At 52.0% G+C, this 27,270-nt stretch overlaps 1 protein-coding gene across 2 annotated transcripts in view; it reads right to left on the bottom strand.

The window, feature by feature from the left end:
- Positions 1 to 9,745: 9,745 nt before the first annotated feature.
- The window catches only part of CCDC12 (coiled-coil domain containing 12), a 53,157-nt gene continuing 35,632 nt past the window's right edge, over positions 9,746 to 27,270 (bottom strand). For both annotated transcript variants that reach the window (XM_039228352.1, XM_039228353.1), the window contains exons 3-7: positions 12,843 to 12,922; positions 11,565 to 11,626; positions 11,311 to 11,345; positions 10,190 to 10,266; positions 9,746 to 10,097 (exon numbers count right to left, since the gene is read on the bottom strand). In XM_039228352.1, the coding sequence (XP_039084283.1) occupies positions 10,015 to 10,097; positions 10,190 to 10,266; positions 11,311 to 11,345; positions 11,565 to 11,626; positions 12,843 to 12,922 (337 nt within the window). In that variant the 3' untranslated portion in view covers positions 9,746 to 10,014. The remainder of the gene's footprint in view (positions 10,098 to 10,189; positions 10,267 to 11,310; positions 11,346 to 11,564; positions 11,627 to 12,842; positions 12,923 to 27,270) is intronic.

Raw genomic sequence — 27,270 nt, 5'->3', positions numbered from 1 at the left:
CCCCAAGTCCACTATTCGTCACTGTGGTATACGCCCTGTACCGGCCCCCCGAGGCCTACCCCTGCGACCCCAGGCACGACTTCCTCCCAGCCCTCTTGCTGCCCTTCCTACCCAGAGGCACCAAGCCTGGGTCTCCGGGCCAGCAGGCCTCATCCCCCTGTCCTCTGCTGGGAAAGCGGTGTTGCAGAACAACACAGGCCTGAAAACCTCTCCAGAGATGACCCAGTGGCCAGATGTCCTCCAGGATTTCAAGCAGGAGGGACATGAGGTGTTGGGAGGTCAGTCCAGGCTGTTCTGGAAAAGGGCCTGGTGAGCTGGGCAGCAACGGGCACACCTAGGCTCCCTCCATCCACAGAGGTGGGCATGGCCACCTGTCGTTCCCTCAGTCCTGTGATAAGGGGCTCCTGGGGCCGAGAGCCTCCAACTTGCCCCTCCAACCAAGGCCAAGACTCACTGTGACCAAGTCTTTGGATCTTCCACAGACTCCAGAAAACTTGTTGCATCTTATTTTTAAAGTACTTTTTAAAAAAAATTACACAATTTATTAACATGGGTGACCATTTTCTTTGTACACCGCTAAAAACATCGTAAAGTTTTTCAACATAATATAAATTCATAGGAAGTCAAGTACAAAACAGTCCTGTGTACTGTTGACCCAGTCTCCCCTGATAGCTACATCTTCTGAAACTACAGCATAATATCAAAACCAAAACCAGGAATCTGACATTGGCACGATGTGTGTGCACAGTTCTATCCCATTTTATCACATATATAGATTTGCATTATCACCAGTGCCACCAAGAACTATTCTATCACCAATAGGATCTCCTTCAAGCTACCCTGGCATATACAGCTATGCTTGCGCCTACCATTCCTAAAGCCCTGCACCCACAAATCTGTTCCCTATATGTAGGATTTTGTCATTTCGAGAATGTTATAGGTAGGAAATTGTACAGCAGTGATCTTTATAGGTACAGAACATGCACATATGAATATTTCACTCAGCATCAATGCCCCTGAGATTCATCCAAACCACTCATTTTTATCAAGTTTGTTGTTCCTTCTTTTATTTCTGAGTAGTATTCTATGGTATGGATGCACCAGTTTAACCAGGCAGGAGGGCATTTGGTGGTTGGTTAATTTGTTTTTTTCACAGAATAAAAACTTACTTAATTTTCCGCTCCATTACTCCCCAAAGTACAGAACCAAGTGAGGGAATGCCTTCATCCACTGCCATAGGTCAGTAATCTATTACCATACTTATTTCACCCATTTTTGTGTAACATTTAATTCCAAAATAAAGGATGGGAAGTTATACTAAGTCCTTGATCATCATCTGATGACTTGGAAACCCCCATTAAACTGGAGATCTGGGCTCATGATTTACAAAAACCCTGTAACCCTATTTTGTTTTGTTTTTTAAGTGACAAATCCTGGACAACAAATTCAAATGATCTAGCATTCAATTAGCCAATGATACTTGTGACATTTGTTTTTTTCTAGCTTTTGGTCATTATAAATAAAGCTGTTATGAACATCTGTGTGGACAGGCTTTACTTCTCTGGAGTTAATGCCCAGGAGGAGCGTGGTTGCTGGGTTACACGGGAAGTGTGTGTTAGTTTCTTAAGAAACCGCCGAACTGTTTTCCAGAGTAACTGTACCATTTACAGTCCCACCACCGATGTACAAAAGATTCAGCTTGTCTACATCCTTGTCAGCATTTGATATTATCACTCATTGTAGAGTCTTGCTGCTGAAGGGGCTCTATCCCACAACCCTGGGATCATGACCTGAGTGAAATCAAGAGTCAGCCGCTCATTCGACTGAGCCACCCAGGCGCCCCGGCACTCTTTCTTAGTTAAGCTATCCTAACAGGTGCGTAATGATGGCTCATCATGGTCTTCATCTGCATTTCCCTAATGGCCAATGACACTGAGCACCTCTCTTGTGCTTATCTGCCATTTATACACCCTCATCCTTGTTCCTTCTGTTGTTAAGACTTCCTTATATATTCTAGATAGGACTCCTTTATCAGATATGGATGGGGTCTGCAGTTTTGTCTGTTGCTTTTCATTCTCTTACCAGTTTTTTTTTAAGTTTTTTAAAATTTATTTATTTATTTATATTTTATTTATTTCTGAGAGAGACGGAGAGAGAGACAGCGAGAGCAGGAGAGGGTCGGAGAGAGGGGGAGATACAAAATCCGAAACAGGCTCCAGGCTCTGAGCTAGCTGTCAGCACAGAGCCCGATGTGGGGCTTGAACCCACGAACTGTGAGATCATGACCTGAGCCGAAGTCGGATGCTTAACCAACTGAGCCACCCAGGCGCCCCAAGTTTTTATTTATTTTTGAGAGGGAGAGAGGGAAAGAGGGAGAGAGGGAGAGTGAGCACAAGTCGGGGAAGGGCAGAGAGAGAGACACACACACAGAATCTGAAGCAGTCTCCAGGTTCTGAGCTAGCTGTCAGCACAGAGCCCGATGCGGGGCTCGAACCCACGAGCCGTGAGATCATGACCTGAGCCGAAGTCGGACGCTTAACCAGAGCCACTCAGCGCCCCTTAACATTTTTTGCTGAAAGAAAAGCTTTCCAGTTCAGTTAAGTCAAATTTCAATTTTTTTCTTTATAAATGTGCTTCTGGGTCTCGCATCTAAGAACTCTTCATCAAGCTCTAGGTCCTAAAGGTTTTCTCCTAAAAGCTTTTCTAGTTTTACATTTTATATTTACACCTATGATCGATCCACTTTAAGTTTTTTATAACCACTGGGCTTTAGGTTGGGGCTCTTTTTTCTGCATGTGGAGATTCAATCACTCCAGCACCACTTGCTGAAGACGATCTTGCCTCTATTGAGCTCGTTTTGCATCTTTGTTAAAAATTAGTAGGGTGCCTGGATGGTTCAGTTGATTAAGCATCTGACTTTGACTCAGGTCATGATCTCACGGTTCCTGGGTTCGAGCCCCTTGTCAGGCTCCATGCTGATAGTGCAGAGCCTACTTGGGATTCTCTCTCCCTCTCTTTCCGTCCCTCCTCCTGAGCAAACACGCTGTCTCAAAATAAATAAACTTTAAAAAAAAAATCAGTCGACTGTACTTGTTTGGGGCTACTTGAGTCCTCTACTCTTTTCCATTGTTCTCTATGCCTATCTTTCCACCAACACCACCATCTTGATTACAGGGTTTTTTTTAAATCATAAATTCAATACCCTTAGTATAGAGCTATGCAAATCATTTCATCTTGGGTGAGTTGTGGTATTTTGTGCTTTCCGAGGAATGGGTCCATTTCAGCAACTTTTCAAATTGATATGGGTATTTACAGTAGCCCCTTATTGTCTCTTTGAGGTCTATGGGGTCAGTAGGGACAGCCTGGCTGCCCTCTGAATATTCATTGTGTCTGTGTCAGTCTTGCTAGAGGTTAGTCAATTATTGATTTTTGCGATGTTTACCAGTCTCTTTGCTCGCCACTTCTTCCTGCATCCTGCGGCAGGCACTGCTTGGCTGCCTTCCCAGGGCTCTTTCTACCCTCCTTCCTTTCTCATGGAACCTCCATTCCAATCACGGTGGCAATGTGCCCAGCTTAAAATATCCTTACTGCCCACAGGTCTGCAGTTCGGGCTGGATCTGACATGGTAATGACTGATGGGATGTGAAGGCGAGCCTGGTGGACTGGGCTCGAGGCCACAGTTTCCTCAGCTGGCTTGCCCCTTGCCCTTCCCCCTCCTGCCCGTAGTTCCAGCCTGGGGGTGCAAAGGCGCCTAGGGGAGCTAAGGACGGCAGCTGGGGAGACAGAAGGGACCCGTGTCCCTGGAGCCACCATATCGCCACGGACTTAACGCAAGAACAGTAAAGCCTCCTGGTTTAAGATCCTGTTCTCGAGCGCCCACCAGGGGCAGTGCCAATGCTCTCACTCTCCCAGCTCCTACCAAGCTTCCTCTTGCTACAGAGCATTCCTTCCGAGTTCTTCCTGCAAAGATCTGTGCAGAGTAAACACTTGGTGTCATAAGCCCGGAAATGTCTTTCTGGTGCTATTTATGTCCGATAATTAAGCAGATGGACATTTGCTTCCTCAGCACTCAGGAACATTTTCTCTGGTAGGATCTACTACTGGTGAAAACAGAACTCATTCATTCGTAGGTTGTATTACCTTCCATGTGCTTGTATGGTTTTTCTCTTTCCTCTGGATGTGGTCATTAAAAAATTCCACATCTGGGGTGCCGGGATGGCTCAGGTGGTTAAGCGTTCGACCCTTGATCTCAGCTCAGGTCTTGATCCCAGGGTTGTGGGTTCAAGCCCCTCACTGGGCTCCAAACTGGGCATGGAGTCTGCTTAAAAAAAGAAAAAAATTGGGGCGCCTGGGTGACTCAGTCAGTTAAGCGTCTGACTTCGGCTCAGGTCATGATCTTGCAGTTAACAAGTTCGAGCCCTGCATCGGGTCTGTACTGACAACTTTGAACCTGGAGCCTGTTTCAGATTCTCTCTCTTTCTCTGTCCCTCCTCTGCTCACACTCTGTCCCTCTCTCTCTCTCAAAAAATAGACAAGTATTTTTTTTTTAAATTCCATTTCACACTTACCGAGTAATTTGGTTTTGAGTTCTGGAGACTGCTCTCCTTAAACAAGTATGTGTGTGAGATACAGCATGTCTACCCAAAAATTTATATAAAATGAATTCCTGTCACTCAAGCCAAGTTAAAGAACATTATCAAGACCTCAGAGGGCTCCCTCCCAGAGTGAACTGTGAGCCTAATGTCGAGGACCATCACCTTGCTTTTCTGCACCTATCTGACCCTCCACCTGTGTATCCTTAAAGAGTACATTGCTTCACTGTCTGCTACAGCACACCACACAAGTGTCTCATACTCCCTCTTCTGGGACGTGACATTGCATGTGGCTGTAGCTCACTTCACTGCCAGAGTTCTGCTGTACAGATCACCACTTACTACACGTGTTTCAATGTGCGTGTGTGTGCACGTGCGCTATGACGAACGACGCTCCTGCAAGTGTCCCCATCTCCTGGGACACCCGTGCAATGGTCCACCAGGCCATTACTGCTGGAATTGCTGCTCACAGGGTGTGTATGTGTTCCACTTCTCCAAAGTGGTGCACCCTGGAGCACCCCAACACACGGCAGGCGATAGCCCAGGTGCTGCACAGCACACCCGCGCCATTAATACCGCTTCTGTCCACTTGTCTCCCCGTCTGATGTTACCCCAGCCACCTTTGTTGGATCTGGGCTTGATCAAGCTTTTCTACTCTCTTCACTTTCCATCATTCTTTGAGTTTAGGTTTGGATTTAGGCGTCTTTTTTTTTTTTTTAATAGCATCAGACTAAGTTAGGGAAAAAAAGGCAGTTTAGTACCCTGATTGTAATTAATGATGGATTCTGGATTCATTTACTTGTCCCACCTTTTTCTTTTTGCCTTCTTTTGGGTAAATTTTTCCTTTTTTTTTTTTTTTTTTACAACTGCTTTGGAAATGGTGCACACTATTTCTATTGTTAGGATCACTGTAGAAATGTCAGCCTGCCTGTGTAGAAGCATCTAGTCTGAGTCTTTTCTCTCTTCATTGGTGAGCCTGGTAGATAGCTGTAATCCCAATCAAGAGTATGTACCTACCACTGCTGTTACATACCCTCGTAACCCGTGACTTACTTTCACTCCATGGAATACTCTCATTTTATAACCTATTTGGAGTTCCACTTACTTTCTCTGTTTCTACTTCTAGCTCAGACTTTCCATCTGGGATCCTGTCGCATTCCAACCTGAAGATATCTTGCAGAACTTTTTTTTTTTTTTTTAAAGAATGCTTATCTCATTTTTAAAAAACAGCTTTATTGAGAAAGAATATATACCTCATACAATTTGCCCATTGAAAGTGTACAATTCAACGGCTTTTAGCATGTTCCCAGATGTGTGCAACCACACAATCCACTGTAGAGTATCTTCATTCCCCCCAAAGTAGATTTTCTTTTCAAGTGAGTCTGCTGGTGATAAACTCTCTCGGCTTGTCTGAAACTATCTTGTAAGACATTTTCTCTGGGTATAGAATTTTATGTTGACAGTCTCTTCTCGTCCAGGGAACACTGACAGCAGGAGGTCTCACCCCAATTAGCACTGGCTGTGGTTGAGACATCTGCTGTCTTGCTCCTTAAAAGGTAATAGATCTTTTCTAATTTTAACATCATTTCTTGCTCTTTTAATTCTGCCAAGTTATTGCACTGTGTCTAGGTATGCAGTGGTTTTAAAATACATCCACAAATCCTTCGCCCTCCTTTCCAGAGGCAGAATCTAATTCTCCTTTGAGTGTGGGCTGGAGGTAGTGACTTGCTCCTCACACTAGAATGTGGCAGCGAATCGCTTCCAAGACCAAGTCATAAAAGGCTCTAAACCTTCCACCTGCCTTCTGTCTCAGCTCGCTCACCCTGGGAAAAGCCAGCTGCCACAGGACACAAATACTTGGGCAAGCCTGACGGACAGATCCACGTGGCAAGGACCTGTGCACACGCCACGCCTCTATGAGCCTTCCTGGGAGGACGTCTTGACTGCAACCTCAAAGAGTCCCCAGGCTGGAACTCTTCAGGTGAGCCACTCCTACATTCTGGACCCACAGAAACTGTCCAGCAATAAAGGCATGGAGTTTTGTATGTAATTGGTATACAGCAGTGGAGGATTAATCTAAGGTGTGAAAACATTTTAAGCCAACTTGCTTATTGAGCTGTAACACACATACAAAAAGCATAGGGATCATATGTGTGTGGTTTGATGAACAGTCATAAAGTGAATATACCTAACTAATCACCATCCACATCAAGAGATGGGACATCTCAGTGTTAATTTCTTTTTGTTGCCCTGATTGAGATTTGCTGGCCTTGTTGAATATGTGGATTGGTGATTTTGAAAAGTTCACAGTCATTTAAAAAAAAATATCCTCCACCCCATTTTTGCCTTTTTTTTTTCTCTCCTGGGACTCCAATCACACGTTATGTTGGCTCTTCCTACTCTATCCTCCATCTCTCTTAGCTTCTTGTTTTAGATTATTGGTCTATCTTGCTCCATTCTGGAAAACCTCTCCAGGCCTAGCTTCCTGTACATGAACTGTTTCTTTAGCTCTAATTCACAGATGCAGGGCTTTTAATTGCTATAATTTTTATTTCCAGAACATCACTTTGGTTTTTGGCAAATCGATTCCTATTTTCTAGCCTGTCTTTTAGTTATTGCATCATTTTTAAACATGTAAATCATCTGCCTGGTCATTCTAATGTATGAATCCTTTTCAAGTCTGATTCTACCACGTTCCTGCCTATGTCCTTGGCTCCTGGTGCCTTGTTCCCTAGTAGATCTGGTGGGTGACCTTTTTCAGAAGCTGCTCACTTTTCTTGGAACTTTATCAACAGGCGTTCATCGAGGACTGCAATGAATCAAGGTTCATTCAGGTAGGACTTGCATTTCTATCAAGCATCTGAGACCACCACACTCTGGAGCCATTTATATTCTCGGCTGGAGGTTTCTCAAGGAGAACTGAGTCAGTGGCAAGGTTCAGTTTTCCTCTGGGATGCCAAGAGAGCAGATTTATTATTCATTCACAGAGGGTGCTGCCCTTGGGGGCCCCAGCTTTCTGGCGGGCTCTCCTACCAGGCCCATTATGCACAGGCATTGGTTTATCAGCCCCAGGCACCAAGGACCCCAAAAACCAATGCTAGTTTCATCTGGTTTGTCAAATCCCTTCAAGGCAAAGGTCAGGCTTCAGCATTCTGCTGCTCTTACCTTCTTGACTGAGTATTCCTGACTTTCTTGCCAGATCAGTGATGCATTTAAAAGTATTCGTTATAATTTACCTAGTATTTTCTTTTTACCTAGTTGGGTTTTGTTTTACCTAGTACTTTTATTTACCTACTATTTTTAGCTGTTTGCAAGGGGAGGATCAGTTCAGGCAACTATTCTACCGTGATGCCAGAAACAGAGGTTGTCAGCCATTCCTTCTTCAAGTACCTTCTGTCGCCAGGTTTCTTTTCTCCCTCTCCTGTCCACTAAGGGCCATCCAGCAGTATGTCAAGGTTGTCAACCTGCCCTCTCTCTCTTCTTTCTCTTTCTCTGCCACCTTTTGGAACCTTAGCTTTTACTTCCCATTTATCAATTCCTTCGTTATTATTTAGTTACTCCAGTGACTTATTTTGTGTGTGTGCTGCTTATTTTCATAAACACTCTTTGTTTCCAAGATTTCTAAACAGATCCTCTTCATGCCTAATCCCTGTTTCTCAGACATGGGGCTCAGTCCCTCTTTTATCTCTGTAGTAATAAAACAAACACTCATTTTAAAAGTCTGTTAGGATTTAACTGTTTCAGCTTCCTTGGGTGTACTCTTCCACCTGTTGGGATGGGAGCCATTGTTCAAGGTGTTGGATTTTCTCATATTTTGTAATGTCAGCCTGAGTGCCTACTGTGCGTGATGGTTTTTGTTTTCCTCTCTCTGTGTCTGGCAGTTTTCTGTAGGCATGCGGAGCTACAGATGCTGAAAGAAATTTTCCATCAGCTCTTGGGGCTGAGTGGGAAGCTGGCCGCCAGTCACCACGGGTGATTCCCCCACCGTCACGGACAAGCACCCTGCTTCCTACCGCAGTCCTGGGGCGGGGGACAGCTTCTCATCCTTTATTCCCTGGAAGGGAAGCCCAGCTCCAGATCCTAAGCAGGAGTCTGGCTCTAGCCCCGATGTCCGTGGGCATGTCTGACTCCCATTGGTGTGGGAACCAGTGCTGGTGTTGCCCGCTGCTCAGTCCACCACCTGCCACTTTAGCTCGGTCATCCCTGCGGGTTTCTACTCCCTTTCTGCACAAATTACCTTCTCGGGTAGTTATGTACTTTTAGCTGAAAGCATTTACTTTATTTGTATGAGCGTGCCGGTCTCTGTGTGCATGCACTCACCCCACCGCTATGGCCTGGGTCCTCGGCACTGTCAGCCAGACCCAGGCCAATGTGTTCCTCAGACTCAGCATAGAGGGAACGACACCCTGGAATGACATAGGGCAGGGGTGGGAGAATCAAGGGGAAATCCTGAAAGAGATTCGAGAGTGTGACCATTCTGGACATGAAATTCTAGCTGGCCACAGGTATCTGGACTCAGAGTTGTGGCCAGCAAGTCACTCTGTGGAGACGCAGCTCCAGAGGAGGCTCACAGTCCTCACACCAGGACCTTGGGGACCCAGAGTCCACGACCACACTTAAAACCAAGGCTATGATACCCCAGTCTATATGAGCCACCCTCCCTGATACAGTGGCTCCGCCCCATGGAAGCCACAGTCTAGCTCTGACTAAGGCAGTGGGAAGGGGTGCCTGGGGCTGTGAAGGGTGAGAGAGAACAGCACCAGGGGCCTGGGATCTCGAGTGGCCCAGAATGCGGGCTTGCCAGGGCACAGCACACCCCTCCACACCCCAGCCTCTCCCTTCTCTCTCTTACACTGGGGGTCCACAGAGGACCCCTCCAGGCTGTCCCACAGACTCCTTCCTGTGAGGCCTGGGCCCGTGGGAGGGTTCACACTCCGTCTCTGTCACCCATGGGTTTTGACACAACTACCTTCTGGACTCAGAAGGTCAGACCTAGGCCTTTTGCACCCCTCCAGCCTCAACGTGCCCAGCCCAACAGAACGCTTACTCATACGAAGCTTCACCTCTGCCTTGCCTTCGGGCCCAAACTCACAGAGCACCAAGGACTCAGAAAATATTCACAGGTTTCTGCCACATACACGGGTCTGTTTGTTTCTATTTCTGCTTGTTTTTATTTCTAGAGATAAAAGAAAGTTGAAAATACACGTATATGTACAGACACAGCAAGCCCATGGGGTTGCTGTTGGCCTTGCCCCGGTCAGGGTGGTGGGGACCACTTAGGAGACAAGGAGCTGACCTCACCCCGGGGCCGGGGTCTCAGGCTGACGGGGTGGTCTGGCCCTGGAGGTAACAGCAAGCCCAGTCCCTGCCCTTGCCCAAGACTACGCACCCACAGGACAGGGGTGAGGGGACGTGGTGTGCTTCAGTCGGAGTCACAGGCCTCTTGCTCAGTGGTGGCACCCACTGCAGAGGCCAGGCTGTCCTCTTGGCCCTTCAGCCTCTCACCTGGATGGGGACAGACAGGAGTGGGGAGGGGCCCTGTGCCTGGGCCACCACCCAGAGGGCAGGGGTCCCGCCTTGCCTGGCCCCGCACTTACGGATCAGCTCAGCGATGGCCCTCTGGGTCCGCTTTTCTAGCTTCTCTAGTTTCTTGGCTACATCTCTCTTGAGGTCCCTGGAGCAGGCAGGTGTGAGGAGGCCGGAAGTTGAAGCCTGGTCTGGTGTCTTGGGACCCTCCCCTCCCAAAGTCCCTCCGGCATTAGGAGTCACATTCAGCTGTCTAACACCACCCGGGGAGGAGGCCAGGATGCTCCCCTCCCCTCTTTGGCACCCTCCAAAGCCCAGCATCAGCCACGCTTCCGCGTCCCACTGAGGCAGCGACTGGTGCTGCAGACCCACCAAACACGGGACGGAGTCAAGGTGTGCAAGGGTGGACGGTGTCTCAGGGTCCCTCTCTCGGTCTGGTCCTCTCGGTCACCATCAGGGAGTGACCCACCCTGGCCCCCTGTGGGTCCTGCTCCTCCTCCAGCCGTGCGCTCACCCTCGCCACCAGGAGCTTCCAGAAGTGCACACACAGCCTACTCTCCCCGCCCAGGGATTTGGAGGACACATGCCCCATGCTTCTGTTTCAACAAATGAGAACACCTTCAGTGGTGCTGTACTTGTCACAACAGAATCGCAGGTGAGGGATGCGGCCCACACCTCTGGCCCAAGGTGAAGTAGAACACAAGCCCCAGGCCACACGGCCCTCTCTCCTCTGTATCAGCCTGGTCACAGGGGCACTGGGGAAGGAGGAGCAGACCCATTTCACAGAAGAAACTGAGGCCAAAGCAGAACAGGCCAGTGGCAGCAGAATTGGGCAGCAATCTATTCCTGCCCTTCCCATCTTCTCGCCTCCATCCTGCGGCCCCCTGAGGGCCAAGGCCGGCCTTGCTCAAATGGAGCTCTCTGAGGTGGCCGGATCCTCACCCTTGCCAAAGGGACTTCTTCAAGGGACTGCAGCTCCTCACTCTCCCCGAGCCCCTCCCTGCCCTCCAGGGGTCACCCCCATGGCTGCCCTCTCATTTTCCACTTCTGTCCCGTCAGCACGTCCTGTGGACAGTGTGTGTCCACGCTGTCATCGCCCCGCTGTGAGGTGGGAGAGGCCTGGCCCGAGGGCCGTGTCCGGCACCCAGAGTGGCTGGTTGGTCCGCGCGAGGTCTGCAGTGGCAGCACTCACCAGTCAGGCTTCCGGGGCGCGAGGTTGGCCAGGTCCTGGGGAGGAAGAAACACATGTCAGGACCAGAGGGGCCCAGCTCCAGGGCACATGGGCAGCCACGGGACAGAGGTGGAAAGTGGAGGAAGGGGAGGGAGGAATGAGAGGTGTGGGAAGAGGGGGTGGACGGGAATGCAGAAGTGGAGAGAAGGAAGAGGGAAATAGCAGGAAGGAGAGCAGGTGGGGGAGGAGAAAGGGCCCCCGATGGGGCCACTCACCACTTCCTCGATGACGGGCTCCGGCTTAGCGGCCTCCAGCTGCTCCTTCACCTTCTCTTCCACTAGAGGGCGCAAGACAACAACATAGGCTGTGGGACGGGCCGCCACTCTCCCTGAGGCGCATCCCACAGACCTGGGAAAGGGCAGGCTCCCCCACCCCCACCCCCACCCAGAGATCCTTGGTTCTCTTGCCCCCACCTCTCCTAGGGCTCCCAACCTCCAGAGGCAAAGACTGCAAAGGCAGCCCTGGAGGCAGGGCCTGGGTTTCCCCGGATGAAAGCTATCCTGGGGCGGAGGAGGGCCTGCAGGAGGCAGAGGGCTAGCGTAGACAGAGCCCAACCTCCAGCCGGGAAGCGCGGCCAGTATTCTCAGCCCATCTCCCCGGCTGGGAAACGAGAGGGCTGCCTTGGTATATCTGTGAGGACTGGCTCTCCCATGATCTCCAGGGGCCCCTGGGCTCTGAGGACGTCCTCTGGGCCCTGCACTAGCTGGGGCACAGGTAGCTTTTCTTCCCATTCCACTTGGACATGTGCTTGCAAGGACACGTGCTCCCCACCCTGGAGAGGCCTGATGTCGCGTGCCTCCCAGCCATGCCCAGCTGACAGCACCCTAGGGCCCTCGGTGGGGAGAGCAGGAGGGCCTGGCCCTGTGGGGCAGGTACCAGGAGTACCTTAAAAACGATTTGCTATCTTAAAGGTAAATGTATTTGTTCATTTATAATTTGTATAATTAGGAACTGATAACAAAAGCGAAGGATAAAAACAGGGCCAGGGGTCTATGTGAGGAGTACTCCGCATCTCCAGTGGGGGGCACCTCCAGAAGCCCCCCGCTGCTGTGCGGCTCCCCACACAAGACGGGGCTGCCCGACGGCCAGGCCGCTCACCCTGCCGGCAGGGACACCTGTCCCCTCCTCTGCTCTCCGGCACGGCCACACCTGCCAGCCCACTGCTCCCTGAGCACCTGGACAGTCGGCTCTTCTTCAGGGTCTCTCACTCTGACCCCCAAGTGCCCACAGGACCCATCCTCACCCGTCCCCCTGCCCCTGCTGCCCCCTCCACGTCTCCACCCAGAGAGGTCCTCTCTGGGGAGGTGGCCCCTTCCCTCGCAGGTGCCCGAAGGCCCCCCACCCCTGCTGTCACTCAACACTGACCACTCATGCATGGCCGTGACGTGGTGCCAGAGGGTCCTGAAGGTCCAACTTCCAGCCCTGGCCCTGCTGCGTATTCTCTGAGAGGGCGACACCTGCCAAGGCGGAGCACAGGAGCTCAGCCCACCTACCCGCGACTGGCTTGGCCTGGGGCACCCTCCTCCTCTTCAGGTCCTCATCCTCTGGGACGTAGTTCCGCAGCCTGAGTTCCCTACGAAAGCAGACGACAGGCAGAGGTGGAGTGAAGCGTGTGGCAATCTCGTTCACCTCATATACCTGCAGGTCAGACTGAGGAAGCCACAAGAGCCAGTGACTTCTCGACTTTCCTCTGGTCTCTCTAGAGACGGCCTGATGAAGAGGGAGAGCATGGGAACAGAAGCACCGTAGGGACGGAGCCCCCTCTCCTCGCCTCAGCCCTGTCATCTGCTGGGGAGCAGCTGGGCGGGCTGCTCCGCCAAGGCCCTGCCCACACCGCAGGTCCTTGCCCAGAGCCGGGGCCAGGGATGCCCGGGAGCATTCACTGGCTGCCTCTCCTGGATGAGCTCCATCTGACAGCCCGGAGAACCCAGGGTCAGACAGACTGGAGTACTTTCATAAGGTCTCACAGCAGTGGCTGCAGCGTCTGACCCGCAGTCAGGGCCAGAGCTCCCGGGCTGAGTTTGTCCTACAAGACAAAGCTCGTGGTCACCCACTGGTTCTGGAAGCCTGGCCTCCTTCTCAGAGCCTGTGTGGCCTGGAGCCACTGGCAGAGGCCTCAGCTCCTGGTGGCAAGGCGTGAGCATGCGAGGAGTAGCCGGCAAGGGTGAAGGAAGGACAGGCGCGACAGCGTGCAAGGCCGGGACAGCCAGGGGAACTGCACGGGCCCCGTGGCCACAGGAGGGCTTTAAAACGCTACAGGGCAGACCCCAGGACCTCTGTGAAAGGAGGGGAGCCGCGAGGGACCAGGATTGCACACTGGGGCCGGCCAGTGACAGCGCTGTTACTTTCCTCTTCCGCCAGTCCCCTCAGGCGGGGCTGGCCTCCACACCAGGCATTTGCTGGGGTCTCCCTGGCTCAGCAGCTCATCAGTCCCCACTCCCACACAGGGAAGCTTGCCCACAGGAGAGAGGGCCCTAGGCTACCTCTGTGGGGTGGCAGAGTGACACTGCATATGGGGGCTGCTGCTTCATAAAGGCAAGGTAGACTGTGGGCCAGACCATTTTCAGCTCTGGGGAAGCAGAAGCGGCCCCGACATGCCGGCCAGATGAGCCTGGGATGCGGGTCCTCCTTCACTACGTCTTCTGAGCCCCTCGAGGGCTGCTGGCCCCTCAGAAGCCCTGGGATGGTGCTCCTAGCAGGAAGGGCCCACAGTCTGTCACCTACCGAACTCTCTGTGTGGGGCAAAACCGCCACTGAGGTCCCCCGCGCAGGCAGGCCGTGCTAGGGATGAGGCAGCAGGTGTCTGTGGCCACACATCTAGCAAGTGGCAGGGGTCTGAGTCTGGGAGCTTTCTGATGCCAGTCAGTCCCTATCACCAGCTCCGCGGCCCCCTTCTCTGCCAGGGCCCCGAGGCCAGGGGTCAGAGCCAGCACGGCCTGTGGGCAGGGAGTCTGCTGCCCACACCCAGAGCCCACGTCCCCTGGGAGCAGGACACCCACCCTGTCCTCTGCCCTCCAGCGCCTCCCGCAGGCCTGCTGCTAAGTGCCACGGAGGCACCAGCAGAGAAAGTGGGGCACGATTCACAACAGGGTGGGGAGAAAAGCGGAAGAGAAACTGGGTGTGGGCAGAAAACTGCAGGGATTAGTGAGAAAAAAAAAACCCAACACAGAACTATCGCTCTCAGAAACCAGCTCCAGGGTTTTGTAAGAAATCAGCAGGGGACCAGGGAGTCCACTGGGAACCGGACCCAGAGCTCGAAGCCACAGAACAAGTAGCCGCGCCCCAGCCGCCTTGCTGCCCAGGCTTCAGAAGACGCTGGAACAGGGAGGACACGGCAGGGGGACAGGGAGGGGACAGCACAATAGGAGAGAGCGGCACTGGCGGGGGAGCCGGCCACACAGCGGCCCCATTCCCCACAGCAGTCCTACCACCCAGTGTCCCCTGCTCCCCCTGGGAGCTGAGCACCAGTCCAGCAGTCAAGAACACCTGCGTCCCAGTCACCGTGGGACTGTCCCATTCTTGGCCTCAGCTTCCACATCTTTAAACACGAAGGCTGTGTTCAGCTAGGTCCAAGCCCTCCCTGATTAGTGTGAGATCTCTGAAGAGACCGCCTCTCATGAGCGCCCAGTTTACCTGCCCCGCCCCCCACCCCCACCCCTGAAGGGCAGGAGTGTCTGTGACAGGTCATGGGAGCACTGGGTTCTGCTCGGGGACCTGCCCTTTCCAACACAGAGCCAAGGTTTAAACCCTTGCTTCTGCAAACAGCTGAAAACACCTGACAACAGGCATATTTTTAAAAATCTACTTGTTAGCCTTAGACAAGCCCCAAGGCAATCAGGATCTGAGGGACTGCAATCGCAGGGAGGGGAAGTGCGACAGGTGAGCCTGACATTGGGCGCCTCATCTCCCCTAAAGCATTTGTCTATTCACGAGCAGAGGCTGAACAGCTGAGACCCCAAGGAGAGCTTCCTGAAATCTCATGAGGCTGAAGAGATAAGCGTTTGCTTTGGTGCAAGAAGGAAGCCTCTTCCTCAGTCCTGAGAGGGTGGGTCAGGGCACCCCGAGCCTACCTGCCTGCCCGAAGCTGGAATACATCTTCCCTGGAGGAAATCAAATGGTTCAGAACTCCAGATTATTTCTAGGATTTCTCATACACAACATCCAGGATTCAAGCCATGAGAAATAAAATAAAGATGATAGAAATATACTCACAGGAAATCCAGATATTAAAACAATTAGAAATGAAATATGGGAGCGCCTAGGTGGCTCAGTTGGCTAAACATCTGACTTTGGCTCAGGTCACTGTCTCACGGTTTGTGGGTTCAAGCTCTGCATAGGGCTTTCTGTTCTAGAGAGAAGCCTGATTCTGATCCTCTGTCTCTCTCTCTTTCTCTGCACTTCCGCTGCTCTCGTTCTCTCCCTCGCTCACTCAAAAAATACACTTTTTAAAAATTTTTTAAAAACTTTTTTTTGTTTTTTGTTTTTATTTATTTCTGAGGGAGAGAGAAAGAGAGAGACAGCATGAGCAGGGGAGGGTCAGAGAGAGAGGGTGATACAGAATCTGAAGCAGGCTCCAGGCTCTGAGCTGTCAGCACAGAGCCCGATGTGGGACTCAAACTCACAAACCATGAGATCACGACCTGAGCTGAAGTCAGATGTTTAACTGACTGAGCCACCCGGACCCCCCAGTAAACATTTTTAAAAAAAGAAATGAAATATAAAATAACTAAAATTTGGGAGCACCTGGGTGGCTCAGTCGGTTAAGCGACCGACTTCAGTTCAGGTCATGATCTTGCAGTTCATGAGTTGAGCCCCACATAAGGCTCGCTGTTGTCAGCACAGAGCCTGCTCTGGATCCTCTCTCGCCCCCTCTCTTTGCCCTTCCCCCGCTCATGCTTGCTCTCTCAAAAATAAACGTTAAAATAAAATAAAATAAAATAAAATAAAATAAAATAAAATAAAATAAAATAACAAAATTTTAAGAGTTCAGGGAGATACACCACAAGATGGAGAATTTCAGTAGCGTATCTGAAACTATAAAAATTAATCAAATGGGGGGGTGCCTGGGTGGCTCAGTCGGTTGGGCATCCAACTTAAGCTCAGTTCATGGTCTCATGGTTCGTGGGTTCGAGCCCCATGTCGGGCTCTGTGCTGCCAGCTAGCTCAGAGCCTGGAGCCTATTTCAGATTCTGTACCTCCCTCTCTCTCTGACCCTCCCCTGCTCATGCTGTCTCTCTCTCAGAAATAAATTTTTAAAAAAATTTTAAAAATTAATCAAATGGAAATTCTACAACTATAAATATAACCAAAGTTAAGAACTCACTAAATGGACTTAAGAGTAGGTTAAAACAGCGAGAGAAAGGGTTAGTGAGCCACAAATAAGTCAGAAAATATCCAGATCAAGACACAGAGGGGGGAAAAAGTTGGAAAATACAGAAAAGAATATAAGAAACCTATGGGACACAGCGAGAAGATCTAGCATACATGTAACGACAGTCCCAGAAGAAAGTTTAAAGAGATAGTAACTGGGGACACCTGGGTGGCTCAGTCAGTTAAGCACCAACTCTTGGTTTTGGCTCAGGGCATAATCTCACAGTTCGTGAGTTCAAGCCCTGCATCAGGTTCCACACTGACAGTGAGGAGCCTGCTTGGGACTCACTCTCTCTCTCTCTCTCTCTCTCTCTCTCTCTGCCCCTCCCCTAGTCACACCCATACTCTTTCTCTCTCTCTAAAAGTAAATAAAACATTAAGACAAAGAGAGAGAGAACTGAAAATTTTACAAAATAAGTGGAAAACATCAAGCCATACACACAGATTAAAGAAACACTATGAACTGCAAAGAGCACACCTGCAAATCATTATCAAACTCCTAAACACCAAAGACAAAGAGAAATTTTTAAGTTCGACAGACATCTGACCTTCAAAGGAAAAACTAAAACGGACAGCTGATTTCTCAACAGAAACAATGGACAATGGGGTAATATATAGGAAATGCCAGAAGTAACTAGAATGCTACCCCAGAATGATAAATCTAGATAAAATAAACTTCAAAGAGAAACTTGGCCAAAGAAAGTTGGCAAAACTGGTTGGGGAATCTGTTCTTTACTAAAGGGTGTGTACTTTCAATGGAAGGAAAATGACCTCCAATGAGAGCACCAAACTGCAGATAGATATCAAATGTCTCAGAAAGAATAAATATGCGGGAAAATCTCTATGAATATTGACTGCACGAAAGAGTAACAATGAATTGTGGGGTTCGAAAACGCAGCAGCAATAGCACTGGAGATGGGAAGAACCATGCACGGGGTGAGAATGTTCCGCGGTGGCCCTGACGCTGCATGGGAAATGGTACAGTGTTACTTTAAATTGGACTTCGGTAAGTTCAGGATGTATGTTGTATCCCTATGGAAACCCCTAAAAGGGAAAAGAGTATATAATTAACAAGTTAATAGGAAATGTAATGATTAGAAACAAAACAAAAATCCAAAGAACCAGAATTGAGATAAAAAAGGAAAGCTGAGAAACAACAGGTTTGCACACAATGCAGGCCCAGGCTGCCAACCCCGGGGCTCCCCAAGGGACCACAGCTCTGGGAGACCGGGAGACGGAGCTCCACCGTGCCGGCCAGAAAATATGGAAGCTGCCGCGGTCTCTGGACAGACATTGGTATCCGGAGTTCACTCTTCTAGAGGCCACTGGAGCCAAGCATGGGTTCCGCTACCCTTTTCTTAGAATGTGGAGGCTGCTGGGGGAGGAGGTGCTGGAGTCCTGGGCTCCTAACGGTGTGACCTGGGACCAAATTCCAGCTTTGATGCTTCTGAGACACGGGAAGGCTCAAGCTCTCACTGGCTTCCATATGGAAATCAAGGAAGAAAAATCTTGATTTTAGGAGGCTGTGTAAGGGGTTCAGGCTGTAGACATCAATCCTGAATAGAGTCCTGCAGCACAAAGTCAAGTCTCCCAGGAATGCCTCGTTCTCACTCCACACTGCTGCCCCAGAAGCTCCACCCCATACCCGGAGGGCCCCACCAACAGTTACCCCCTTCCCCCCAAGCCCAGAGAGTAACCCTCCAGTGCACCTGGGAACAGCAACCCAGCAGCATGTACATGGCCTAGCAAGGCTCCTCAAATACCCCCATGAGTTGGGTGCCTGAGCAGATGGGTCCCTGCATGGCCCACCGACCGGGTGGCAGAAATGCGCCTATCTCTGTATACCGCACGGAGTGGCAGGGCTGGCCGGGCAGCTGAGGGCTAGCCAAAGGACAGAAAACTACTCTCTTGCTGCCTGCCTCCCCAGCGTGTCTGGTCTCCATGAGCCTGGCCTCAGTCACGAGCGAGTCCCGTAAGCTGAGCCAGCCAGGAGCCTGGCTTCTCCTCGTACTGCTGTCTGCAGTCCTTTCTGCTCAGAACGGCTGTGGCATGGACCTGGACTGCAGCCTCGGACAGGGGTTAGAAGACAGGCTCCGAGGCAACGCCGGGGCAGCAGGCCCCAGGGAGGGCGGGCTGGCCCCCTGCTCCTGAGGCACCACAGGCAGAGGTGGGAGGCAGCCAGGCCAGCGGGGTGCCCAGAACTTTCCCCCAGCCGTCCTCGGGACTAAGGCTACAAAACACATGTGTCCTGAGCTACAGGCTGTGGAGGACAGGGACATGGGCGCCCCCTCCCCGTGCTAATCCTCTCCCAGTGGGGACAGCGCGCTTCACGCAAACCCTGGTCACGTGCCCTTTGGCCTGTCTCAACAGCAGAATGCCACATGACCAAAGGGACAATGGAGATGCTTTTTATGATTTCTGCGGAATGAATGCCACGATGTGGTACTGTCAGACTGCCCTGAGCAAGGTGAGGAGCAGGAGTACAGTGTGGGACCGCATGTGTAAAAACAAGTGTGTGTGTTTGGGGGTGTGGACATACCAGCGTATTTTCCTATCTGTGCACAGCCTACCTCTGGAAGATGCCAAGAAGCTGGCCCTAAAAAGGTGGTCTTCGGGACACCTGGCTGGCTCCATCAGTGGACTCTTGATCTCAGGCTTGTGAATTCAAGCCCCACATGGGGGCATGGAGACTACTTAAAAAAAAAAAGGTCCTATAAGCAGGAGGTTGGGAGTGAATGAAGATTTTTTTCCTGTGTGCCTTTTAATACCTTTGAATTTGGAGCCACGAATCCCTTACATACTCAAAAAATAAAATAAAACGTGTAAAGATACACCCAAATAGCTACAGACGTCAGATGTATCACTGCATAACCACTGAAAACACTGTCTGCCAAAGACTGTTCTTAACATGCAACAGAACAATTAACAGAACAAAAAAACCAACCAAAAGCTGACAGTGATTATCTAAGTGATTTTTTTACTTGCTTCTTTGATTTTCTGTAGTTTCTAGAATTTCTAATGTAGTTCATATTCTGGCTGCACAGAAACAACCAAACAATGAGACAGAAGAGAAGGAAACAAGAAAAGAGGAAACAGGCAGAAGGGACACAGTGGGGCTGACCTCCAGCAGCAGGGCCTGTGGTGGCTCTGCACCCGGCAGCCACCAGTACCTCTGGCCAAGGAGAAGCAGAGGCCAAGTCATGCTCTGAGGCCTTTTGCCCTGGAATCTGTGGACAGGAGGGCAACACAGGGAGCCCGGTGCCTTCCAGGACTCTACCCTTTGCAACCAAATGTCCTGGGCCACCCACAGGCCCCTCCATGTGGGCAACTGGCATCTGAGTTGAGCCTGTGGTCTCTCTCACGTTGGAGGCAGACACAGAGGCCACCTGGGAACCTCTACTTTCACCCTCTCTGATCCAGGGCCCCAGTGTCCCCTAAACAAGACTAAGCCTCTTAATACAGTCCTGGCCTCATTCCTCATTGGTCCCTACTGCCTGCTTCCCAATCAAACGTCCCTTTGGTCACTGCCAGCCCTGTCTGCTACACACTCTCCTGCCCCTTGGGCTTCAAGAGCTGGCTCCACAAGACGGCACTGTGGACAGCCCAGATGTCCCCACCCACCCCAAGACACAGCTGACTGCTCCTCTCCTGTGCCCCCTCTTTGCCCTACATGCCCCTCCCCTCTACCCCTTACACTCCACTGCACATGGACCCTCTGTGGTGGTCCTGCACACCCTGCCTCACAAGCAGGGAGACCCAGCTCCAGCACTAAGCTCCCAGCACACACTTGCCCCCAGCTCGATGGAGGAATACACAGAAGGCATGTGATGGGTGGCTGGGGGCTCTCTGGGCCTTTTAATGCTTAGTGAGACAATATAAGAAGTCCCCAGGAGATTAAAAAAGGGCAGGAATGTGGCCGGGTCAGGACAGCCAATCCAAGTGACTTCCATGGTCTTTGTGGCAAAGCAACAGTGATGCCCAGGCTGACGTCCTATGGCATCTCCTTAAAGTGGAGGAAACGCCCTTTTCCATCCTCTCCTCTGCCATCTCCCTGGGTATCTGAAGAGACCCATCAAGTGCCCGAGCAGGTTCAGTGACCGCTGAGAGGCCTTCCTCAAGACCAGCTGCAGCAGCTCCAGGCCTGGGCTGGCTGGGAGATCCCCGGGAGATCCCACGGAGGTGGCTTTTCACACCTTCCATGTGTGCCATTCAGGGGAAGGGGAGGGGAAAGCTGGCATTCTCTGTAAAATGTGAAACTCTACCCAGGAGTAGAGTTTTAGAATGTCCAAGTGAAAGGAAGTGTCCAGATGGATCTGGTCCAACCCCTTCCCTGGTGAGTGGGCCTCAGAGAAAGCCTGCTGCTGGGGGAGGTTTCCTAGCCCTGGCCCACCTTACCCTCCTTCATCCATGCTACCAGCCTTACCCTCTGGGACACGACCTTTCTTCTCACCCCGTACTCTGAGCCCCTGTCCCGCACCAGAGAGGCCGAAATGGGGCAGTCCCGTGTGGCCTGCTCCCTGAGGACACGGCCCACCCCATCCAGCTCCCTAGGTCCTTCTTGCCTAGTCAGGCCCTCCAGGACCAGAAGGAGGGCTGTCTCGAAGCTCTCCCCCCAGCCACCAACCACAGGGAAGGCCAAGCCCGGGATAGGCCTGCAAGGCCCTGGGGGCCAGCACTGGCTGAAGACTGCAGCTCTGAACACCGAGGCACATGGTCTGCACATCCAGGGTACAGACACACAGGGCTCTTCCAGGGACACCCCCCCCCACCCAACAACCTGTGTGCTTTAGGCTCTGCACACAGACACTCACCTTCATGTTCCCAAAATAAACACAGCCTCATTTCTTGCTGCCAGTGGCCAGAACCTGGAGACCCGTGAAAAACAAGGTGACACGTGGCTATCTCAAATGGTGTGCACAAGGGCTCCAGAGGCTGGCGGTCACTTCCCTCAAGACTGATTAAAGTGTCCGAACCTCATGACCTGATAAGCCTGCTCTGGGGAAAGTATTCCGTAGAAACAGCAACAAAGCAGGGACAAACAAACACAACGTCCCACACAGAAATGTTGCTGGGAGCATAATCTGTAACAGCCCTGGGCAGATACTTGAGGCTCTCTTCTGGCAGATTTCCTCGAAGAGCACCCTTCCAGAAGATGGCCTGGACTGGGGGCAGGAGTGGGGGGTGTCCAGCTCAGGACACCTAGTGGTGCAATCACAACCCCTAGAAACTTTATGTAGGTAGAGCATAAGACACTGTGAGCTAGCGCGATGCTTTGGTTTGGTGGTTGCTCCAGTTTAATCCAGGATACCGGACGGTTGGCTTAATAGCAAATGAAACGTTTAAGAACCCAGTGGCTTCCCCACTCGTAGGCAAAAGGCACTGGACTCCAGCTGTCCTCCCAAAGGACAATTCTGACCACCATGGGGACAGAGCACAGACAGAGGGCAATCAAAGCTCTCTCCCCTTCCATCCGGTCAGCCCCACCTCCACACTGCCAACCACCCGAGGCCTCCTGTCCTATGACATGTGGAGAGGACGTGGCACAAGAACTGACCACGTACTAGACAGGGCCACATCATAGGACAAAGCCTCCCAAGCGACCCCTGCAAACACCTCCTCAGAGGGCTTCAGGGAGAGCAGTGGGAGCTCCCACACCCTCCGGTCCTGCCCCCAGCCCGAAGTGCAGGCGGCGGGCAGAGACGAATGGGATAATGCTTCCTTCTCAACAGGAACAGCCTCCGTATGCTGTTCTCAGGATGCCTTTCAATGTAAGGTGGTTACTGATGTGTTCCAGATGTGAAAATCAATCCAGAGAGACTCTCGGATGTGCTCAAGGCGGCAGAGTGAGGGAAAGCCAGAGCCAGAATCCAAACCTAGGTCTCTGGCCCTGAGGTGGACCCCAGCCCCCCTCACCGAGCTCCTCAGGGACCTGCAATCATGGGGAAGAGTAAAGGCTTCCTGACCCCATGCCTGGGAGCCCTGCCCAGAACTGCAGGCCGACCAGCCAGTGCTCTGAGCCCTTGGTGCTCGTTGAGGGGAAAACTCATGCTGGGCACCCCTCACCCTCCTGCTCCAGGAGTGCAGTCTACAGCGTCATTCTTTTTTTTTTTTTTTTAATGTTTTATTTATTTCTAGGAGAGAGAGAGACAGCGTGAGCAGGGGAGGGTCAGAGAGAGAGGGAGTCACAGACTGAAACAGGCTCCAGGCACTGAGCCAGCTGTCAGCACAGAGCCCGACGCGGGGCTTGAACCCACGAACCGCGAGATCATGACCTAAGCGAAAGTCGGATGCTTAACCGACTAAGCCACCCAGGTGCCCCTACAGCGCCATTCTGGAAACCCCTCTTGCCTCTCCAAAGCCCATCCTCCCAGCTGGCCCAGCTGCCAGGATCCTCATTTAGCCCCTAAAATCACAGTGGGTCACAGGTGTTGGAGGCAGAAAGGGCTTTGGAAATACCTAACAGAAAGGCAGTTATGCCTGTCTTAAAAACAGGGAGGCCACAGAGCGCCAGAGCCGCTAGGCGTGGGACCCACATGGGAGCCCCACCAAGACAGACTGACAGCTATGTTCACCCAACTGTGTCAGCCCCAAGACCCACCACGGGCACCAGATGCCCAGCCCTGGGCATTTATTTGTTTTGTATCAATTTAAATTTTAAAAGAGGAGGGGGGTAAAGGTTTCCACAACTGAGTTGAACCCCCAAGGGCCCCCAAGATGAGACCTGAAGTGGCCACACTGGCTGTTTGGGGCCAGATGGGGGTGGGGAGAAGCCTGCACATCCCCCTGCCTCCATTCCTCCTGAGGCCCAACCGGTCCCACAGGCCACTCTGGGGAGGTGGACGGTGCTCAACCCCACTGGGCTGCCCTGAGCTCTAACCTGCCAGCCTCTGCTGCAGGTTGCCAGAGACCCTCCTCTTCTCGCCACACAGCTGCCTAGTGCCCGATGCCCGCCCTGCTGGCTCCAGCCAAGAGGGCACATGGTAAGGAGGCCCGAGCACCTCCATATCTCGGAGCAGCGCTAAGGGTGAGGGTGGTGGAGAAGAAACAGGTCTGGCCTGCCTTGGAGCTTGCAGTGGCACCTGGGGGGGGCGGGGGGGAGGACCCCAGTGCTGTTCCACTTGCTCCCAGTAGGGAGAACTTAGACAAGTCACTTCATCGGCATCAAGTGCAGTTTCTTCACCTCGTGTGCACCACACCTACCCCCAGAACAGAGAAGAGTTTGGAAGCACGGAGGATCATGGCCTACGAGGTCAGGACTTCTTTCCATGCAGAAAGGACCCAGCCATCCTCCCACCTTCCCCTCGCACAGAAGGGAAGTGCCTGGCCTGGTCTCGTGGGGAACACTGCCTTCCTTAAACCAGCTCTCGCCTAGTTCATTCTCCCACATTCCAGGGCCTATTCCTGAGCAACGGGGTCAGGAAAAACAGCGCGGCTGCAGGTCTTTGTGCTGGTGCCTCAGCACGGCCCATGGGGCCACACTCCATCCCCAGCAACGGACAGGATGGCCCCAGGCCCAAAGCACATGAGGGAACCCAAGAGTGGGCGAGGGCCACTCTGGTGGTCACCACTACGGTGGAACAATGGTCACTGAGTCAAGCCAATGCCACAGATCTGCAAGCACACGGTGGCACACAGACACTGTCCCGGGGCCCAAACTTGCGGACAGAAGAAGGTTTGGGTGCCAGGCCAGGCCCGGGCTGGACCTCAGCTGGGATGCGACCTCTGTCCACATGGGAGTGGGGGAACTGGTTTTCCATCCTGAAGACGGAGGGCCAGTGGCCCAGTTTCTTCGGCAGCAGTGTGTGCCACCGACTCCAGAGTGAACCGCTGTCCCTGAATGGGGACTGCTCCAGCTGGGTGCAGACCTTGACCCAGAGCCAGAGGGAGGTGGTGGTTGTGGGGCCTGAGGGTTTGAGGCTCGCTTGTTCGGGCGCTCAACAAGACACGCTCCCCTGCCCCATGCCCAACAGGGTGTGCGACACCACCCTGTGCTCCCACCTGGCAGGGCAGCCGTGACCGTCAGCCACAAATACTACCCCAGGCAACCCCCTATGGCACATATGTCAGCTGACTTGCCATTAGAGGAAGTGACCGAGGGATCATAAAGAAAAAAACAGAAGCAGCTGACAGAAATACCCCTTTCTGCAGGCCAGCTTTCCAGGGCCGCCAGACCATCTCTTATCTAGGTGGCAGGCAAGGGTCCGTGTGAGGAATGAGTCATGGAGGCCCCTCAGTTCGCTACCAGGCAGGTTGGCTGGAAGCAGGCAGACCCAGCCCAGAGAACAAGCGGGGCCCTTTTCTGGCAATGCAAACACGGCTTTCCTTCCCGCAGAGCCTGGTTTAGGCCAGTCCACCTTCAAGGGACTGACTCCCCACCCCAGTGGGGATGTGGATGCATGGGGACAGGGCAGGATTTATCCTGAAGAGAGTAATACAAATTTTTAAAAAGGAATTTTGATCTACAGATTTCAATCAGAATCCCAGCAAGCTTTTCTTATAGATATTAACAAGCTGACACTAAAATGTATCAGGAAGGGCAAAGGAACTAGAACAGCCAAGACTCTGAGAAGGTTCCTTAGGCAAATGGGCAGGAGCACAGGCAGAGAGGAAGCATGGCTGGTGAGGGGCGACGTCCCGGTGTGCCTGCCTCCAATCCTGCTGGGTTTTCCTGTTTCCTCAGCCACATACCCTACCCCCCCCCCCCCCCCTGCATCTGCAAAATGATGCCGCTCAACTTCTTTGCTGAGGATGATCTGCTGTCCTGAGGATGGGAGGCCCCACAGAGGACCCCTAACGATTCACTTCTTGGCCACAGGTACTTACTTCTATTCTCATCTACCCACCTCTGTTACCCCAATGACTGCCCTATTTGCAGAGTTAGCAGAGCCTACAGTTGGTTCTGTCTTTTCCAGGTGTTTCTGGAGTCCTTCAGCTGACTCAGGAGGGCCTAAAAGTGTCTTCTTTCTGCCCAGAGCCCAGTCACAGTATTTGGTGTGCTCACCAGGAAAGCAAGTGTTAGCTTTCTCCCTATCTTTGGGGTGAAGATACTCGGGTGAGACTCACTGAGGCAATGTGACTTGCCAAGGCGAGAAGGCTCATAAGTCGCGGTCCTGAGCTCTCTCCATCAGCTTAGTTTCTACAATGTTAGGGCCACTGCTGCACAAAGAATCGCCTCGACCTTTCTTATTTTGCTCAGTCCTGCCGAAGTAAACAAAAGCACATGATGACCTAGTGAACACCAACTGAAGAAACAGGCTATGTGCTACGTACCTGTGCAGAGCCTACAAGGCCACCATATTAAATCCTCCTCCCTGCTCCAGTGACCTGTATGAAGCCTGGGCTGGGGTTATAAGCAATGTCTGTCCAGACTTCTCCAACAAAAGGTTACCCCACTTGCCCTTACACCCTGCTGGTTTACACCTCTGGGCCTTCTCTGCCTAAATCTACCTACTAAGATCTGCCTAAATCTACCTACTAAGATTCCAGACCTACTCAAGAGGAATGTTCACTAGGAGGCCTTGTCTGGCTCCTCTGGGCTGAAGGCAGGGCTGGTGCCCACAGGGGTGCCCACCTGGCACCTGGGCTCAGTGTGGGCTGACCTGGACTGAAGAGGACTGTTCTTACCTTCCAGGAGCCAAGGAAGCCAAGATGCTCACCGGTTAACTGGCCTCAGAGGTCATCCCACCCCCCACCCCCCTCTCAGGGGGCCTAGAAGGAAGTCCCTTTCTCCCCATTGGCAAAGGGGGCCATGGCAAGGGCTGGAGGCTGCTCCCAAGCCATAAGCACCCTGCTGGGAGTTCCTTTCCAGACTTGGGGTACAGATGAGAAGAAAGGTCCCCTCTTTCCTGGGAGAGACATTGACAGACTATGCTGCCTCATGCTATTTCTGGAAAGCCCATACCCAAGCCCTGGACCCTGCAGTCTGGGGTTAAGCCCACAAAGCTCTGGCTCCTTAGTACAGGGACTGAGGCCGTCCAAAATAAACCCAGACAAACTCTTTACTCTAAACCTGTTAAAAGTGAGGAGAGTCCATTTTTCCGGGGGTGGGGAGGTTACAAATCCAGTCCTGGCTAAGGCTGGGATTCCTGACAAGCTAGGCAGTAACTGAGCAGCAGAAGGACAGCCACTGAAGTCAAGCCCCTGCTCACCAGGCCAGATGGGCCCACCATACATCCTGCCTTAAAGGAGGCGGGGTCAGAGGAAAGTGGCAAACAGGACAAGCTGAAGCAGAACCCAATTCAATGTATTCATGTTTGATCCCTGGGCTGCTCTGAGCAAAGGAGCAGGGGCCCTGCACTTGCCCAGCCCAGTGGGGGGATTTCACAGGGGGTCTGGTGCTTCACCACAAAGGACTCTAGCAGGTAAACGGGGTCTCTTTAACCCTGAGCCCCCGCACAGGAACCTGGAACCATGCACCTCTTTGCTTTCTCTTTCACACTGTTTTCATTATGAATCTCTCAGGCACATAGGAAAATTCAGAGAATAACACAACACTTGTACTCACTTCCTCCAGAGTCAACAAAAGCAACATTTTGCATTTTTTGAGACAGG

The sequence above is a fragment of the Hyaena hyaena genome, unplaced genomic scaffold (assembly GCF_003009895.1).
Source record: "Hyaena hyaena isolate Hyena2069 unplaced genomic scaffold, ASM300989v1 scaffold_30, whole genome shotgun sequence".
Taxonomy (NCBI): Eukaryota; Metazoa; Chordata; class Mammalia; order Carnivora; family Hyaenidae; genus Hyaena; species Hyaena hyaena.
Note: the sequence above shows the minus strand (reverse complement) of the source record. Positions and strands in the feature narration are given on the sequence as shown.